Source organism: Rissa tridactyla, chromosome 3 (assembly GCF_028500815.1).
Source record: "Rissa tridactyla isolate bRisTri1 chromosome 3, bRisTri1.patW.cur.20221130, whole genome shotgun sequence".
Lineage (NCBI taxonomy): Eukaryota > Metazoa > Chordata > Aves > Charadriiformes > Laridae > Rissa > Rissa tridactyla.
Genome location: NC_071468.1, coordinates 26,058,752 through 26,077,455, shown reverse-complemented (window position 1 = coordinate 26,077,455; position 18,704 = coordinate 26,058,752). Strand labels below are relative to the sequence as shown.

General features: G+C 44.4%; 1 protein-coding gene and 1 long non-coding RNA gene across 2 annotated transcripts in view; one reads left to right on the top strand and one right to left on the bottom strand.

The window, feature by feature from the left end:
• The window catches only part of HHAT (hedgehog acyltransferase), a 156,611-nt gene extending 141,102 nt beyond the window's left edge, over positions 1–15,509 (top strand). The window contains exon 12 of the mRNA XM_054196883.1: positions 14,440–15,509. Within this exon, the coding sequence (XP_054052858.1) occupies positions 14,440–14,531 (92 nt within the window). The 3' untranslated portion in view covers positions 14,532–15,509. The remainder of the gene's footprint in view (positions 1–14,439) is intronic.
• Positions 8,298–15,459, bottom strand: LOC128907705 (uncharacterized). Its single transcript, XR_008465705.1, has 3 exons — positions 15,327–15,459; positions 13,175–13,372; positions 8,298–8,829 (listed from the first exon to the last, which is right to left on the bottom strand). It is a non-coding gene; the product is annotated as an uncharacterized LOC128907705 (long non-coding RNA).
• Positions 15,510–18,704: the final 3,195 nt, after the last annotated feature.

Genomic DNA, 18,704 nt, shown 5'->3' with positions numbered 1-18,704 from the left:
TGAGGAATGATGCTAACAGACAAAGAGGACCCTTGATCTATCATCTGTAGAGCTGTTCCCCATGTCTTGCTCTTCCCAGGGCATGCTGCATCCCTGGGCTTGTGGGCCCACATGGCCGAGCTTTGAGCTGCTCTGCAAGCCCAGCACTCCATCCTGCGTCATCATCGGCTTTGCTCGAGCCCAGCCAGTCCTCTGTAGCCACCGTGTTCTCTTCTTCAGGCGGGTTACTTCTCCACCTTGGTGTTTTAGTTTCAAAATGGGGAGATGAGAAAGTGCTGTTTTGACGTGCAGTGATTGTAAACAAAGATGTTTGAACGTGGTCTGGCCTGCTTGAGATGCAGCATTCATTAATTAGAACCAAATTATATTTAATCTGACTAATCTGTGCAGTCACACCATTGCGCATGAACTGTGATCTCAAATAATACAAATCAGATCCAGCTCTGATCCTCTGAGCTGATGTGATGGTGCCTAGATTAATTAATTATTCTAGTTGTGCAGCTGACCCCATGAAGAAAGGCAGCATTGCACCACGCATGCTCTGGAGAGGTTTGCAGAGATGATTGTTTAGCAGGGACTGTACGTATGGAAATTTGTTCTCATTTCTTCCTTTGTGCTATCCCATTTACAAATGGAAATGACTGCTTTGTAGCCAGTTCTCATTATATTTCTCTCCCGTGAGATGTGAAATTAGCACTAGGAGAAATCCCACGGTGGCTGGGGTTGAAGCCTGGTCTCTGCCGTTGAGGCTGCTCCACCAGGAAGGGGGAGCAGGGAGGCAGCAATGCCGGCAGGACCCTGCGCTCACCAACGTGCCTCAGCAAGGGGCAGAGACACTCCGGTGGAGTCAACCAGGGTCGGCCAAGGGGCCAGCCAGGGCTGGGCAAGGTGGTGGTGATGAGGCAGGGCCAAGGTGGGGCTGGGAAGTCACAGTGTGCATACAGTATATGCATGAACAATATACTTTTATAAATATGGAGGCAATGTGGAGGCTAAGTCTGGGCAGGGCAACGAGAGCCTGCTGTTGCCTTCATGTCCCTGACATCCACATAGGGCCCAGCCATCTTCTGGAGAGGGCAAATCCACCCCTCACTGCCCTTGGGGCTCACACTTTGTTGCCCAGTCCAGGGTTGTACAGCTTCAGCTAATCTGTTCCTGCCTTACATCAATAGCAAACACGATCACGGCTGTGAATCACTGAAGTGCCACTTCATTGCACACCGGGGCAAGGAGACAAGAAACTAGTTGAACATTACGGAGTTGACGTATGTAAATGGGTCACCAGTTTCCTCCAGAGAGCTGTATGTGTGTGTTGGTTTTGAGCAAGATGTGTACGTTAGCACTATCAGCAGTCTTGTTAAAGGTTTGCAGCGCTGCTTTTATTACATTGAATAGCAGAGCTCTGGTGGGACAGGGGGTATAACAGCCATGCATCAGATCATGCTCCTTGCTAATTGCAGTGGGCCAGGGAAGCACATGGAATCACGGAATCACGGAATCTTCAGAGTTGGAAGGGACCTCTAGAGATCATCTAGTCCAACTCCCCTGCTAGAGCAGGATTGCCTAAAGCACATCCCTCAGGGCTGCATCCAGGCGGGTCTTGAAGATCTCCAGAGAAGGGGACTCCACACCCTCCCTGGGCAGCCTGTTCCAATGCTCTGTCACCCTCACTGTAAAGAAGTTTTTCCGTGTATTTGAACGGAACTTCCTATGTTCTAGCTTGTGCCCATTGCCCCTTGTCCTGTCACTGGGAACCATTGAAAAGAGCCTGGCTCCATCCTCCTTAAAACCACCCTTTAGATACTTGTAAACATTAATCAGGTCCCCCCTCAACCTTCTCTTCTCCGGGCTAAAGAGTCCCAGCTCTTTCAGCCTTTCCTCATAAGGGAGGTGCTCCAGTCCCATAATCATCTTGGTTGCCCTTCGCTGGACTCGCTCCAGTAGTTCCCTGTCCCTCTTGAACTGGGGAGCCCAAAACTGGACACAGTACTCCAGTTGTGGCCTCACCAGTGCAGAGTAGAGGGGGAGAATGACCTCCCTCGACCTACTGGCCACAGTCTTTCCTATGCAGCCCAGGATGCCATTGGCCTTCTTGGCGACAAGGGCACACTGCTGGCTCATGGATAATTTACTGTCTACCAGGACCCCCAGGTCCTTCTCCTCAGAGCTGCTTCCCAGCATGTCCGCCCCTAACCTATACTGGTGCTTGGCATTCTTCCTTCCCAGGTGCAGGACCCTACACTTGCTTTTGTTGAAACCTCATTAGGTTCTTCTCTGCCCAGCTCTCCAGCCTGTCCAGGTCATGCTGGATGGCAGCACGGCCCTCTGGAGTGTCGGCCACCCCTCCCAGCTTGGTATCATCAGCAAACTTGCTGAGGATACACTCTGTCCCCTCATCTAGGTCATTAATGAATATATTGAACAAAATTGGACCAAGTATTGACCCCTGAGGGCCACCACTGGTTACAGGCCTCCAACTGGACTCTGTGCCCCTGATCACAACCCTCTGAGTTCTGTCACTCAGCCAGCTCTCGATCCACCTCACTGTCACCTCATCTAGCCCATACTTCCTCAGCTTCCTAATGAGGATGTTATGGGAGACAGTGTCAAAAGCCTTGCTAAGGTCAAGGTAGATGACATCTACGGAATGATGACATGGAAAGATTGTATCTCATTGCACTAAGCTGCACTTTGTTAAGTAAGACAATTTAAATGTAGACACTAACTTTCTGGTGAGGCATAGTAATACTGTTTTACTTGGTTATAGTTTGATGTAATGTAAATGAGATGGTGGTTGTGAGGGGTATTTTTCTTCTGCTAAAGATACTTAAAAAAAAAAAAAAAAGGATTTTTTTTAGAAAATGTTTTTGCAGTTGCAGGATTGTTCCTGTATGTGCTTTGCTCCACTGCAGTCATCTTACATGAAAGGAACATAGTGAGTGATCCCATTCAGCGCCTGTTCAGGAAGCTTTCTTAAAGCAGGAAAGCAAGGAGAGCAGCTAGGCTATTATAACAACATGTAAATCTTTCCATGGGCCTTCCTCTGAGCCAGCTACAGGGCAAAGAAGTGTTCTTACCCTCAGTGTAGAGGTGAAGGGGCTCGGGCTGACTTCTCTGACTGAGAATCATTTTGCTCTGGGTTACCGCAGCGGTAGGTAACTAACTTGCTCAGATTCGTGCTGGTGACAATTCCTCCCCTCGGGTGGCCGCTTCCTGGCCTGGGACCAGATCCCAGGAAAGCAGAACAGGGCTCAGGAAACAAGCTCCCTGTACTTGTCAGTGCTGGCAGATTTTGCATGTTGATGTGGCTGCCTGGGTATTTCTAATCCGTGTTTTCTGACGTGAGTGATAAAGTGTTTGCTACAGATGAGCTCCAAGCTTACACAGCTCGGAGAGGAGGACCTGTGTTTCCGGGTACTCTCTGGGCTCTGTGTCGCAGAGAGCACACTTCCAATTCACACAGAAAGCAGGGGAAAAGGCATTTCCTCCCCAAGCTCACTGCATGTACTCTTCAAATCCAGAATGGGTTTTCTGAGCCTATACAAGTAAATTGTCTAATTTTGACCTTGAAGTCAATTAAATACTGGTATCTTTCAAGTAATTTTAAGTTATTCTTTTTCTTTGTTTCGAATGGTCTTGATCGTGGACTAACACAAACTCTTTTTAAAATTTTCCATAAAACATGAAATTTAATCTTACCCGCAAGCGATCTGTAAATGAACTATTTTACTGATAATTTTTCTGTTTAGTTGCTGTGACTCTGTGGGCTGCAGCAGGGTCAGGTTAGCTTGCGCAGGTGAGAAGTGAAACAATGGTTTTATCACAAACGGTTCAACCAAGGTCAACCCTGTATGGCCCTTTTCCTACAGTTGACTTGCATGCAACAGTTATATTTCGTGTGATATGCTACCAGCGTGATGGAGGTTGTTTGTTGTCAATGTTTTCTGTTGGCTGATGGCCGCCTTCAGGCACCACTGTCCTTCCAGGGCTGCCGGCCTTAACTCGGCATCAGCCCTTTGGTGACACTGTGAAAACAAGACACAAGCGGAAGGGGAGTAACTGCATACAGCCCGAGACCAGCAGCATTAAAAATGCCTTAGTCCTCAATCGATTGCTACGGCTCGGTAAGCGATTGCAAGATTGCCCGGTTACCTTATCTATGCACTTCCTTCCCTCAAGATGTTTGGGTTTCTGTTAAGTGAGAACTCAGTTCAGTGGCCTCGCTTGTAGTCACAGCTTTACACTGATACAGCAATTATCCCAAGTGCACTGTTCCTGTAAATTACCGATGCGCTCTCAGCCCTTCTCTTACTGCATTAAGCTCTAACAGGTAATATAATTTTCATTACACGGAGCATTTCAGGTACGAGAGCTCTGTGATGAGAAGTTGCAGTTTGTTTATTGCTAGCGTAGCTGGTTGTAAATAGTTGTTAAATTTGTCATGCTGTCTGCTTTTTTTCTTATTCTTAACACTGTGAAGGGACAAGGCAGTGCCATAGCATTGCTGCAACGGCCTGGGAACGTATAAGTGGATGGTGACAAGGAAAAATTGTAGATTAAGAGGTGTGTTGCAGGTAGGAAGGGGACTGTGCATAATTCATCCTTAAATAATTCTTCACATTTAAAAATTAATTATTTTACGGTCATTTAAGCATCTTATATTCACGACCATTTAGGCTACCTTAGCCAGAAATTGGGTTGGGGAAATAAATTATTACTTCACCTTTTAACCCAAATGTTTGCTTGCTGGTGATTGATGATACCCGTCTGAATCCCTGGTTAAAATCCTCTGCTTTCGAGAATATATAGCCTTGATTTCTCAAGAGCTCCCAAGCATTGAAGGGCTACGGAAAGAGTTTTGTTGTATGCAAAAAGGCTGACATAAAACCTAAATCCAAGAATCCCAGTTAGGTTGGTACAGAAATCTTCCCTGAAATTCAAGCTCTAGTGGAGGGAAAGTTAATTCACCCTTCTGCTCAGTATGTCTTTCTGTATATAGTATGGGTATCTCTCTGCTCACTAAGAGACAGATGCTCACCTCAGGATCCTGCCAGGCGGCAGCAGCACGTTCCCAGCTCTGCCTTTGGGAGGTTGATATTCTTCTGGGGAGTTTGCTCTGTGTTCTCCTGTTTCATCTTGCAACTGCAACGAAAGGAGGCTTGTGGCTCTGATGCTTTGATTGGCGTCTAGAATGCTCTCAGCAAATTATTAGAAGTGGAAAATGCCCTAAAATCTTTGCTAGTGTTATCTTTCCATAATTGTTCACACCGTGTTTAAGGGGAGGTTGTGCTGGGAATACCTGAGTAGACATTTAATGATAAGGATAATGCTGTCCTTCTGCGTGCCAAGCCAGATATATTACTCTAAAGTGTTTTCTTTGCACAACACTCTGAAGCAGTAGCTCTTTTGCCTTGCTTCCGGGTGAAGATGCATCTTTATTTACAATAATGCTTTCAAAAGCTTTTGTCTCTATTCTAAAAATAAAAGAACAAACATTGAGATTTCATAATTTGTGGGCTTTGATTTCACATTAGCTGTGTGTAGCTCTCAACTAAAGACCTGGGAGGAGAAGGAAGGTCACTTCTGATGTACGGATTCACCCCTTCTTAATCTGAAAACTGAAGCTGTTTGTTTGGTTTTCTCTTCCTTTCCTATTAGCAGTTGTGGAAGAAAGACTCTGCCAGGCAGTTTTAAGTGGTCTTCCTTACTGTTAATTCAAATTCAGCAGTAGCACGAATACGGTTCTTTTGATTTTAGTTGAATTACTCCAGAGTCAACTTGACATGCACGAAACCAAGATTACTGCCTAAAATCTCAGGCTTTTTTCCACTGACTAGCTCTGCTGGAAAAACTAGTAAAGGGTGAAGCTTTATTTCAAAACATAAAGCACAAGGCATAATTCCTCTGAGTGAAGTTATCAGCATCAGCCTGCTGATATCATGTGATGTGTGCAGGGAAAATAATGCTTCTGATCTACATTGTGCAGCATCTGGAGAGCTGCTAGTGTCATGGGTAGGGAGCATTAAATGAGGTTCTGGCTCCAAAGACAAAACGGAAAATGCACGCAGGTAGGCATCTCCTGTATGGATACCTGCATCCACGGACCATTTACCAGCATTTGTAAATAAGACGGCAGGTTATTTTTTCTTTCACGTACATACTTAATGCAATGCCAATAGTTTTGGCATCATCACTGAATTGTGTCAAGGAGTGCTTTATAAAAGCTATAGGGTAGGCCCGTCTTTTGAGCTCTACCTATGAAATTGTTTATTTGCAGCTTATCTAATTCATAGGAGAAAGTCTGTTTGGCACCCTTAGCCCTGACATAGGTTGAACTGATTTCTTGTTGTTTAAGAAAGTCCTTGTCAGCACCAGCTTTCTTTAGTGCCGTCAAGCATAAAAGTAAAATTATTTTAATTATGGTAAAGCATGGGTCCACTCACGGTAAGAACACAGAAAAGCCACAACTTTTGTGACCCTTATCTGCTAAATAAAACCTGTTTGCATTATGAAAGCACTGGCTACTGCTTTCTGCTCTCAGTAATGCTGATATGGGTGAGTTTTGGTCATCCTGCATTGCAGATCACAGAATCACAGAACGATAGGGGTTGGAAAGGACCTCTGGAGATCATCTAGTCCAACCACGCGCCAAATCAGGTTCACCTAGAGCTGTTATCTATCCATTTTCAGTTTTTCTCAGCAGTGATAAGGACTCCTCGAAAGCCACAGATGTAAGCGTTTTCCAGGATGGTATAATTTAAAATTCAGAGAAGTAGACTACTATGTTATACATTTATTAATGTCTTTAGCTAGAAACTACTTCGTGTCTACCGAAGGGGAAGCTTTTGCGGTTACTGCCAGCATACCTGGCTGAGGTTCAGGTCTAGACCTGGCAGCTAGGGATTTTGTCCTTTTCAGTCTTGTTTCCAGATGCTGTGTGGTACAGCTTTTAAGTTATCCTTACAGCATTTCCCTGGTTTTCCTTTGAAATATTCCTATTTTCCTACAATAGGAATCCTCCTATTGTACACTAATACTTTTTTCTGAACATTTGGACCTTACCTACACTTGAAGCTTGACTATCTTCAACACCTGGAATTCTGTAGCAATAAGTAAGGTCAGCCTGGAGTCTCCCAGGCCGGTTCCCCTTGGCTGAGCCGCTCTGCTGCTCTGCTCCCAGGCTAGGCAGTGGATGGAGGGGAAGGATGTGGGAGCTGTTTGCTGGGGACTAATAACAGGATGAGGCGGCATCTCGAACATGTGCATCTGTGTGCTGTTTTACATGGGGTGGGAGGATGGAGATGCCCAGCTGGGACTTCGAGGGCTGTGCGTTTGCTGGCAGAATCTATTGCTTATCCTTCGCAACGTGTGCAATGTGGAGGCTGAAAGTAACAGCATAAACAAACGTGTCATCCCTCAGTTTGGGCTTCGCTTGCCCTATGTATTCTTCTGCAACTGAATTCATTATCTTCTCTGTACAGCGTCTTGCCTTACCATCCTTGCAGTTACCCCGGAATGAACCGCTAGAGGTGATTTGATATCCCTGTTTTGAGTGCTCCCACACAACAGCCAAGAAGACAGTTAAATGGAAGGGAAATTCTCTGCCATCAGCTCTTTTTTCCAGGCCTTTTGTTAGCGGCAAAAGTTTATGTATCAGTGGCTGAACTGGAAGGATGCAAAAATAAAATACTTATTAGTAAAAGCTCCTACACAAGGATACAGGCCGTTCTCAGACAGCAATGCCTAAGTTAGTCACTAGTTTAGAAAAGCACCACAGTTGAATTTAAGCATTTGAATAATACAAATTAGTAGACTCTTCATTTTACATTTTAAACCCAGAAACTGGGACCCTTAGTTAGCCTTTAGGCTAAGATTTCAAGTATTAAATATTCTGCTGGATTTTAAGAGGAGCAGCTACAGCGAGTGATGCACACACTTATATTTTTAAGGGCCTATCGTCAAATATGGATTATTCAAAAAAAAAAGAAACAGAAAAAAATGTGACGACCAGCATCAGGAGATTAGGAAGAATTTAAGTAATGAGAAGACTGCTTCCCTGAGCAAAGCTTTTTGTACAGCACTTGATGCACACAGAAAAAAGTCCTTTACTAGCACTGCTCAAGAAAATACAGACTGGTGAAAAACTGCATTTCTAGTCAAATTCTCTAGGTGGTACGGAGCTTGCAGAGCAATGGGAGGATAAACTGGGGGAAAAAAATCTCTAAATTAGATTTAGATCACTGCCAAATCTGGTCAGCTCAAGCAGAGCATACAGAGATCAGTGGAGATGGGGCAGATGTGATTGGGATAGGGCACAGCTCGGTGATTTAGATACTTTAATAAATTTCCTGTCAATCTAATATGTTGCTGTACCTACAGTATAGCAAATAATTTAGATATGCTGCAGCCATGCAAAAGGGAAATTACATGTCTTCATTTAATATTTTACGTGATTATTATTCTCTGCTTTTTGGCCCTACGGGATACTGCAGTAAGTTTACTTTATCGCAGAGAGGATATAATTCAACATATATGAGAGTTTTTTCCCAGCTTCCTACCAGCTCTGCTTGCATCTTCCCATCTCTACATTTTGTTCTTAGGATGAGCTATAACACAGAAGTGCTCAGGGCAAAGCTGACAGCCACTAATAAACCACTCCAGAGCTTGCTAAGAGTGAGTCCAGCAATCTGAAGCCATGGCAGAATTTGATTAGAAACTGAAGAAGGGGCAGGTGGGGGGAAGAGGAATGAACTCCAGGAGAAAAAGAGAGGTCCCTTCCATTTCTCCCTTCATTGAAACACTGAGCTTGGTCTATTGGAAGAAGAGTATCTGTGAAAAGATAGTAAAATAAATGTTAGTTTCTGTTCAGCTGTGCAAATACAGCACATGCTGCAGAACGCAGTGCTACCCAGAAACTGCATTAAGTAGGGCTGCGTGTGTCATGTCTGTGTGTACGGAGCAGCTGGAAAACTTGATGCACGACGCATGGAGCAATTTTGTATAAACCAATTATATCACCTCTAATGTGCTTTGAAGTTATCCAGTCCCACATGTGGATGCTGAATGCTGACACAGCTGAAAATATATAGGGTTTCCTTTTCCAAATACATAAAGAGTAATAGGGTATCAGACTGCACGCTGTTTGTCATATGTGCTGTTGGGCATGCCCTGCTATAGCATGGTCAGCAGAGGGTCCCCCTGGAAGTGACAAACAGACCTGAAATTAAAATTTAAAAATTCAGAGTTTATCCTCTGCTTCAAATGTTGGGCTAGATAATAGGTTTCTTTCAACGGATGTTTAGTTTTGCATGTGTTATTTTTCCTGAAAATGTGGCAATTTTACTGATGTTGTAAGGATGTTAGTAATTGTAGGTAAGAGAGGTCTTGGCCTCAAATGCCGGTTTGCTTTGTCTTTTTTTTCTGCTTGACAAATCAGTGCTTGTTCCTCCTCCCCACAGTTGTGTCTCTTTAGTTCCACTTTACAGGGGAGTTGCTTCAGTGTCTTGTCACATGTGAACTTTTGTTCAAGGATAAATTTTCCTGAGTGCTAAGTCTTATAGCAACTTAGGTGCTTCCAAATCAAAGTCAGTAAGGTGTACGCTCCTGAAGCCACGCTTTTCAAAGAGATGACTTCTTCTGACTTCTATTGATTTAATAACTACTCTGTACTTGAAGACTTCTGAGGACTCTGCGGCCAAGACACATCTGAAAATATCATTAAGGTCCCAAAGCTACTAAGGCAGTTTTGGAAAATGCAACTACAGTCCCTTTCTTTTACATCTCAGAGCTTGGAGGGAACAAAGGGCTGTTTCCTAGTGTTTTCATGATGATGTGAAAACCTGGTAATGCCTGAAACATTGCTGGTGTGATTCCTTTTCATTAATGTAGGTGATTAGGAAATTTGAAAGAGCTTCCTTATGGATACATGATTACATGTTGGTTCAGATGGTTTGAACTGAGGTAACGAGGATATAACTGGTCTTTTGAGAGATGTGATCCAGGCTGTTACATTTAAGTTGAAAGCTTAGTTTTACTCCAATCCCTTCAAAATCCAGAGCATGCCAGAAACATGACCTTTGCTAGATGTTTGCAAAGTATCCAGAAGTGTTCCTGAAGAGGAGAAAGGACGTTTAAAGGAAGGAGTAACTCCAAAAGCTGTTCCTGTTGCAATTAGAATCATAGAATAGTTTGGGTTAGAAGGGACCTTTAAAGGTTACCTAGTCCACACAGACCGCCTCCCCCTAGGTAAGCAGGGACATCTTCAACAGATCAGGTTGCTCAAAGCCCCATCCAACTTGACCTTGAATGTCTCCAGGGATGGGGCATCTTTGGGCAATCTGTTCCAGTGTTTCAGCACCCTCATTGTAAAAAATGTCTTCCTTCTATCTAGTCTAAATCTACCCTCTTTTAGTTTAATACCATTACCCCTCGTCCTATCGCAACAGGCCCTGCTAAAAAGTCTGTCCCCATCTTTCTTATAAGTTGCCCTTAAGTTCTGAAAAGGCTGCTATAAGGTCTCCCCAGAGCCTTCTCTTCTCCAGGCTGAACAATCCCAGGCTCCAGCCCTCTGATCATCTTTGTGGTCCTCCTCTGGACCCGTTCCAACCAGTCCATGTCTTTCCTGTGTTGAGGGCTCCAGAGCTGGATGCAGTACTCCAGGTGGGGTCTCTCCAGAGCAGAGTAGAGGGACAGAATCACCTCCCCTGACTTGCTAGCCATGGCTCTTTTGATGCAGCCCAGGATGCGGCTGGCTCATGTCCAGCTTTTCTTCCACCAACATCCCTAAGTCCTTCTCCTCAGGGCCACTCTCAATCCCTTCATCCCCCAGCCTGTATTGATACCGGGGGTTCCCTTCTTTGTGAGGAGGCTGTGTGATAGACAGATAAAGCGCTGCTGCTACCTCACCACAGAGTTAACCTCTTCACAGAGGGCCTCACAGTCCTCTTCATAAAGGAGTCTGTGTCTGATTTTTGCGGAGAAGCATACCTGTATAAGCAGAGAATTTGGTCGTGATTCCATTAATGTTTCTCAGCCAGCGTTCCTTTGTTAAAGAGAAGTCCTGCTGTTTTAAAAGAAATTTGTGCAGGTAGAGCTCACAAATATCGCTGGATTTGCAAATAGCATATTAATTTGTTCTTGGATTTAAAAATAGCATATATTAATGAATACTAATTCATCTTCCCACAAAAAAAGATTATGAAAATAAGAGTTGTCTCATGAAACTTGGCCTTCAAGCCTAAAATCAAATTATTGAATACAGTCAAGAAATGTTAAGATTTAAGGTGGTATGCGACATGTTTTTGAATAGGCAAACTTAACTCAGTCATTTACTAATAGCTTAGTACTTGATTTGACTCCAGTAATGTTGTTTTCAAGAGTACATTTTTTGTATATGATTTTGTAGAGAGATACTGATCTAGAACGCAGGCATGCATGCTTCCAAGGAGAGTTTGGAGAATGATACACTGTAGGTAAGGATGGAGTAATTTAGGGTGATGTGGTGAAGCCGGGGAGCCACCAGGAGGAAGAGCCTCTTGAATTGTGTTTGAATGTAGGAGCAGAATGAGAGTCAGCAAAAGGCCTGAGGGAAGAACATACCTTACACCCCTGGCCCAGGGCAAAAAGAGTGATTTCTGTGGAACTGTGGATCTGAGATCATCAGTACTGTTTGGTTGTTTGGGTTTACAAGGAGAAACTAAGCAAGGAGGGGGCTCCTGTGAAGTCATCTTGCAAGAGAGCAGTGCTGCTGTTTGATTATAGAAGTCACACACAAGGATGACACAGAGGTCATTTACATGCTAGGCAGAATTTGAAATTGCATCCTTGCTGGATTAGCGTTGCTGGATGTGTCCTTGCCTACAACATCACCTTCCGGAGACCAAGCAGCCGTGCATATGGTTTCTGTGTGGCAAGAAAGGGCCAGCAGGGCAGAGGTGCCTTCTCTCTCACCCCCACTCAGAGCTGGCTGCCTCTTGCCCATGCAGCAAGAAATGCTTTGGGATCTGTGCAGCTCCTCTGAGAATAGCTGTAGCAAGATTAAATTAAACAAAAAAAAAAAAAAAGTCTCCTTTTCCCTCGCCCATAGTGGGTCACTTTGTCTTCCCCCTTCTTTTTCATCTTTATTAGATCAGGAGGAGGTAATCTGCCAGATGCAACCCCTGACACCTGTTAGTGTACAGGAGAAGACTCCCTGTGTTCCAGGAGGATTACCACAAGCCTGATTATAGCGCCAGGAGGGCCCCAGGAACCCAGGTTGTAGGCACTATGGAGGAATCTTATAAATCTAAGGCACCTAGGGAAGATTTCCAGTGCATACCTATGTATTCTGACAAGGTGTCTTATACATTAGCTGGGGATAACAAGCAAGTCAGACTAAAGACTACTGTTGGCACATTTTCTGTGTGCCAGAGCTTTAAAGTATTTAGAAATGCAAAATATGTATCTAGCAAGATTTCCAAAAGTGCCCATTAAAAAAAGAAAAAAAAAAAAAAAGCGGGCTATTCTAGACTCAGTCCTTTTTTAACTTTCTGGCTCTGTCTGTATAAAGCAGCCACCACAATACTGCTGCCAGAAGAGGTATGTTTTTATGACATTTATTGACATACTTTGACGTGCAATTTTATCAGAGACAAAGCACAGCTGGGCTTTAGCTTGCTATTGAAGGTGAAACCCAATCAACAGTAGCCTAATTTCACTGAAGAAAAAAAGGGACTATTTTATTGTTACAAATCCCTTTGGAAATACCTCAGCAATTTTGTTTTGTGAAATAAGTAATTACACAAAAAGTATCATTTTGCTTTAGGGTGCTGTGAGTGATTAATATTTGTAAATGTCTCCATGAAAATCATTCAGGTTACAAGACTGTCTTTCACCGCAAGAGAAGGCCAGAACAATTAGAGACGCGTGAAGCAAACACACAGCTGTTCACAGGGGGAAAAAATAACTTTTTCTGAACCGGTTCCAGGGTGCGCTGTTACACTGCCCAGGCTCTCGGAGCACAGAGGAAGGGTCCCAGCACGTGCGGTCCCCAGAAGTGCAGGACTGAGCCCGAGGCAGCGAGCCCTGCTCAGGGCGGGCTATTAAGGCTCAACTGGACATTATCACAATTAAACAATCTCCAGACTGGCATTGATGCCTGGAGAAAGCCAGCCTGCAAAATACCTTGTAAGCATACCTTCAGAAAGGGTCCTTCCTGAAGCATCATGTTGTGGAGAGGTTACTTCTTCTCTCCATCCCTTCTCCAGGCCAATGGGGAATCTTATTTCTGCCGGAAGATTCCTTCAGACCAGAGTTTTCCCCAAGAGGGAGCACCGAAGCCCTTCTTTCAGAAGGAGCTGCTGGTAGTTTGAGGACGGCGTGCAGAAAACCAGTACTACGCATAACCAAAATTCTTATGTTAACAACGTCAACAAAAAAGACACCAAAAAACCCTCAAACACCTTCCTCCCTGCCCTCTTCCCACAGACAAAACACACTGAAGAACATGAGGGCCTGATGCTGGGGCCTTCAGCGTATAAACTTTAAATTTTGTGAATTCTGAGGGGAAGAGGAGGATGAAGAAAGGGGAATAGAGGTGCCAGGGAAGGTATCAAGAAAAGCAAAACATTCAAAAGTCTACAGATAATTATTTTGCATGTGATCTACAGCTCCGCAGGAGAGCAGTAGACCTTTTGGCTTGTGACCTCCTCCTTACTGCTTTAGCTGTAAAAAGTTCAAGTGAAGAAATGGTGACTTTCACTAAAAAGAATTTGAAATAATGACGAAACATGTCATTTCCCCAGCAAAAGTTTTGTATATAAGAGGAGTTAGTCTTTTTAGTTAATAAGAAATAAAACAATCTAACAGGAACACATCAGGCAAATGTGGCTGGCTGTTCTGCAGGGACACAATGGTGTTCTGACCCCCATTAGCTTTTTACAGGGCTGTAGACATACATCAATTTAACACCCAGCTGCAGGGTATCCAAACCAGCCCTGATCAGAGGTTTCCCCAGACTCTTCTGGCAGAACGGGCAACGGGATTTGTTCCGATGTTTGATAACCTGCACTATGGCTGTGCGTCCCTTTGTGCCTAGAGAGCGCCGTGGCCAGCTTAAAGCGTCAGGGTTCATTCGGGGGTCTGCTCAATAGACAAGCCCACCACAAAGGAGAGGACTGAAGCAGACCTCTTTAATTCGGCAAGCATTGTTTGGAGGTGCAGAGCGGGAATAAACCTGATCCAGTTCCCTGAAAATGGAAAAGGCTGGGACCGCAGCGGGTCAGGCATCCCAGAAGCTCAAACAATCCAGATTTCCCCTTTCAAATTTAGTGGGTTGGCTCTACTTACTGAATTGCTAATAAAATTAATTAGAAGCATCATAAGTTGGTCATCCCAAGAGTATTTCTACTCAAAGCAGTCATTAATTATTATGACTAGGATTGTCTGTCTTTCTATTTATAGGCTGGCCATGGGCGACACTGACTGTTCTTGGGTTCCTGTACTGCTACTCTCACGTTGGAATCGAATGGGAGCAAACGTATGCTGTGAATTAGGAACGACGCAGCACGATGATTTTTACGACAGGTTGATGGCTTTTCTACACTGGATATCCTATCTGCAGAAGGATGCGCCAGACACAAGTATTCGGTTAATGTGTTAGAACCAAAAGCTCGTGTAATCGATTCTGGATTGTGAACGCAGGAGCTGAACCAGAAACACTGATGGGCTGTGGCTGGGGAGAAATTATGAAGCATTTTGAATTGTGTTATTTTTATAAAACAGTATCTCTGTGACTCTATGTACACTGGAAGCATGCATCTCGGAATAGGTATTTTATATATGTTGAAGACTGTACTTGTTTTTTTCCAGTGTTTTACTGCCTATTTTGACATACCGGAGAGGGATTTTTTTCCTGCCTTGCACAATTCAAAAAGCCCAATCTCCCTCATCTTCTGTCCAGGGGCACACAGGGCTGTGCCCTGCACTTACAGTACTCCATGAAGGGCAGGATGCTCATCAGTTCCTCTTGATTGCTTTCTGATATAAGTTAGAACATTTTTTGCTATTCTCCGTGACAGCAGTAGTTCAGCCTTAAGCTACCTCTCTACTTACTGTAGCAAAGTCTGCTTTTCCTCTTTCATTTCTTCATTTAAAATTTTGCCTTTAAAACAACACCCTTTATTTTTGTAGTCTTAGGAATTGTTGGGTTTGTTTCTTTAAAAAGCGGGTGTAGGGAAGCAGGTCTTTTCTTAAGGAACAGCTTTTCTTTTTAATCAGGTATGACCTTACAGCTCCTTGGGCTTTAAGTGTTCTCTGCCTTGTGTTAAAGCTAACGCATAGAATATTACCTTTATTATGGGGTGAATCCCACCTTCAAGGGACCTGTTCAGTCAGCCTCTAGTGTTTTTCTGTTACGAAAGGACATCACCCGGTTCTGGCTGAATGGTAAACCTGCTCAGCTTCATTCTCTGGTGTCCAGGCAATCAGCTCCTGCGACGTTAAAGACACCCTAGGAGTAGCATTCTAAGACCTTTAAAAAAAAAAACAAAAACAAAACCACAACAGAATGGTCCAATAGAGTGGCACCAAATTAAGCAGAGCTCCATGTCCTTTCCCCACAGCCAGACCCGTTACAGCAGCATCTTTGCTAAAAGACAGGGTTGCCCAGAGCAAGCGCCAAGCGTCGGGGCTGCGGGAGTGCTTCAGCACGTGCTTGTTTTCTGAGGGAAGGGGAGACCCTACTCACGTCTGGCACAAGCTGTTCGTTCTTAAGCTGATATTGAAGAGCAGCCAGAAGACTTTTAGTCTTTGCAAAGTTAGACATTCCCCCCAGGCCTGGCAAAAGGCCACCAGTCCTGGAGAGGGTTTCTTCCAAGAGCAGCTTCCTGCACCCAAAAGCAGAAGAGCTCTTATCAAAACTTGTTCTGTGCTCCCCCACCAGCCATTTCAGCCTCTTTGGAGGTCATTCCTGCAGCTTCAGCCAAGCCTGACTGAGCTCACCCCTTCAACAAGAAATTCGGTCCCTGAGAGAGGCTTCAGCTTAGTGCCTACACTTCTGGTGCCTCTGCTGCTCAGAATTATGGCAGCCTTCTTTTTCCCTTTCATTTGTTCCTGAAGAAATAAGGGCAGAGGCTTCAGCTCTCTACCCCTCCGGAGACTAAGCCCATCTCGTGCTGTTTCAAAGCAGAATCTCCAGACCTTTATGTTTAGAGAAGGTTTTTTTCCACCATGAGAACGTAGTGATTTCCCTTGGAAGTCATTTCTAGAAGATACCATGGACTGTTAACAATAAGATTTACCTTGAATGCTGCCTGGTCAGAGCAGAGCATGGCCCTCCTGATTAATTTACAATACTCTCAGCCACAAAGAAGTATATTGCTCTCAGCCTCTGAATTTACTAAAAGCATCTAAGATTGGCCTCCATTTTGGAGTAGAACTGAGCTAAGGGCAAGAACTTCCTCAGACTTAATTCAAACTTTGTAATTAAGTGGAATTAGCATTGGAGTGAAAAGTCATGAGTCTGTTCTTCAGTTTTATCGATTACTGTTATTACATGAAACAAGGGGCTGCTAAGTGATTAGATTCCAATTTGTATGCATGGAAAACTTCCTACTCTAATATGGAGATGACCTTGAAGGTCATCTACAGTATGCTTATTTCTAAACTAAAATTGTTTTGTATTTTTTTTCAGTGCTTTATACATCTTTCATAATTTTGTAACCGTTTCTATTTCTAAAAATAAAGCTGAAACCGACTGTTGGCTTGAGAACTGTGTCTTAGAAAGCTACGGTTTGGTGTAAGAAAAATAAGTGTTTCACCGCCATGATGAAACACCACTACGCACTGGAAGCCTGCAGGATGGGTGCAATGCAGACTGGTCACCTTTATCCCTCTAGTGCACTGCACGGAACGTGCATTCCCTCATGGTGTGAGTTTAAAAAGCAAATACAGCTTTCGTAGATCAGTTAAGGTGAGACTTCAGCATGTGACGCTTCTGGGAATGGTCACCGAGAGTAGTACGCAAGTGAAACGATGCTTCCCTTCAGACTCTTGCTATCTTGGTCCACAGTCAGAAATATGAAGCACGCTTGCACAATTTTTCTTATAGTTTAAATATTTATCATATGAGAAATAAATGGATTTCCTTTACACTCAGTCTTTCTTTTTCCTGCTTTACACTCAGGGGTTCTTTTTCCTGCTACGTTGAAACATGCATTTCAAGAACAAGCCCGCTCACAAAGTTTCTGAGCTGTCCTGCTTATAGAAGCACCAGTAGCACGGCTTGAGGCAAGGCATGGGGCACGCTTGGTCAAATACACAGTTCTCTTAAGAGTTCTGCCTGTGCCTGAAGCACACTACATGTACGTAGTCAGCTACACCTTCAGCTTGGAGACACATTTCTCAGCCTGACTGAGAATTGACTCTTGTTATCATATGGCACCTGATGTAATTGAAATTATGTGGTAGCTAGAAGCGCATCCTCCATGCAAGTCCTCAGTGAATGGTCCTAGAGGGGGGGAGGAGACTGAAGTAGACACCCTACTTACCAAAGAAAAATAAAGGTGAGGGAGGAGGAGACAGAGATTGCCAAACACCATGGAGAAGCTATTTGAGGGACCTAGGAAACAGTTGATGAAGACAGAAATTGCCAAAGGCCATTTTGAACTGAAAGGGAGGCACTGCTAGTCTGGGGGTGAGTGAGGTTTTGACACAGCGGCTGATAGACCCTAAAAGTCACAAATATGTGCAGTGACCAAAACAAAGATGATGGCTCTGAAACTGAGCTGCGCATTCTGAAAAACCGCCTAAGCGCCTAGCAAGCGTAGCGTAGCACAATATATGGCTTTAACGGCTACCACTAAGCTGGAGTAACCAAGCCTGTTGCACACACATGTGTCCTCCCCCAACCCCCACCTTGGCTAACAAAGCCCTCCCAGCCACTGTTATTACTGGGGATGGTAAGATTATGCTAAGTGGCTCTTTCTTTAATTCTGCATTGATTAGAGGGCAAGTGAGGCTTTGGTCACGTATCTCTTTCACATCTGAGAGCTAAAAGCAGCTTAGTTGGAATAACCAGCTCACCACAGGTCAGAAGAAAAACTGCTTAACTATGAAAACCTGCAGCAATTTTGTCAGTAGTCGTTGCAACAACACAGTGCCTCTCCGTTCTCTTACGCACCGGCTTAATTTACCCTCCGTCACCGCTGACCCTTGAGCAGGTTGCAGCTCCCACTTGCTGAGCAGAGGCTTGCCTTCCTCGGGCACGCTGGCATGATTTTCCTCAAGGAGCTGTGAAGAGCGAGGAGATTGCAATGCCTGGTCTGCCTGCGCTGCTCCTGCCTGCACTTTACAGTTCCCCCTCCCCCTTCCCGAGCGGCGCTGCCCGTTATTGCTTTGCAAAAATAACTCTCTGGGCGCACAGCCACTTGTTAGTCGAGGCGTATATTTTAATCTGGCAGGGACAGCTGAAATACTGCTCGCCACAAAGCCTGTGAAGAACACCGATAACACCTTTGAGGAATGAGGGGAAATCTGCGCCACAATAGCTCATTTCTTGTACTAAGGGCCCGCTGAGACCCACCCTCTCTAGCGGGCATCTCTGCCGACCCCCTGCAGACGCAGAGGCACAGGGGCGTTACGTGCACTGGTTTCAGCAGTTTCACAAATAGCTGCTTGTGGAGGGGTTCCTCCATTAGTCTCATGTAGAAGGAAGAAAAGATGAAGAC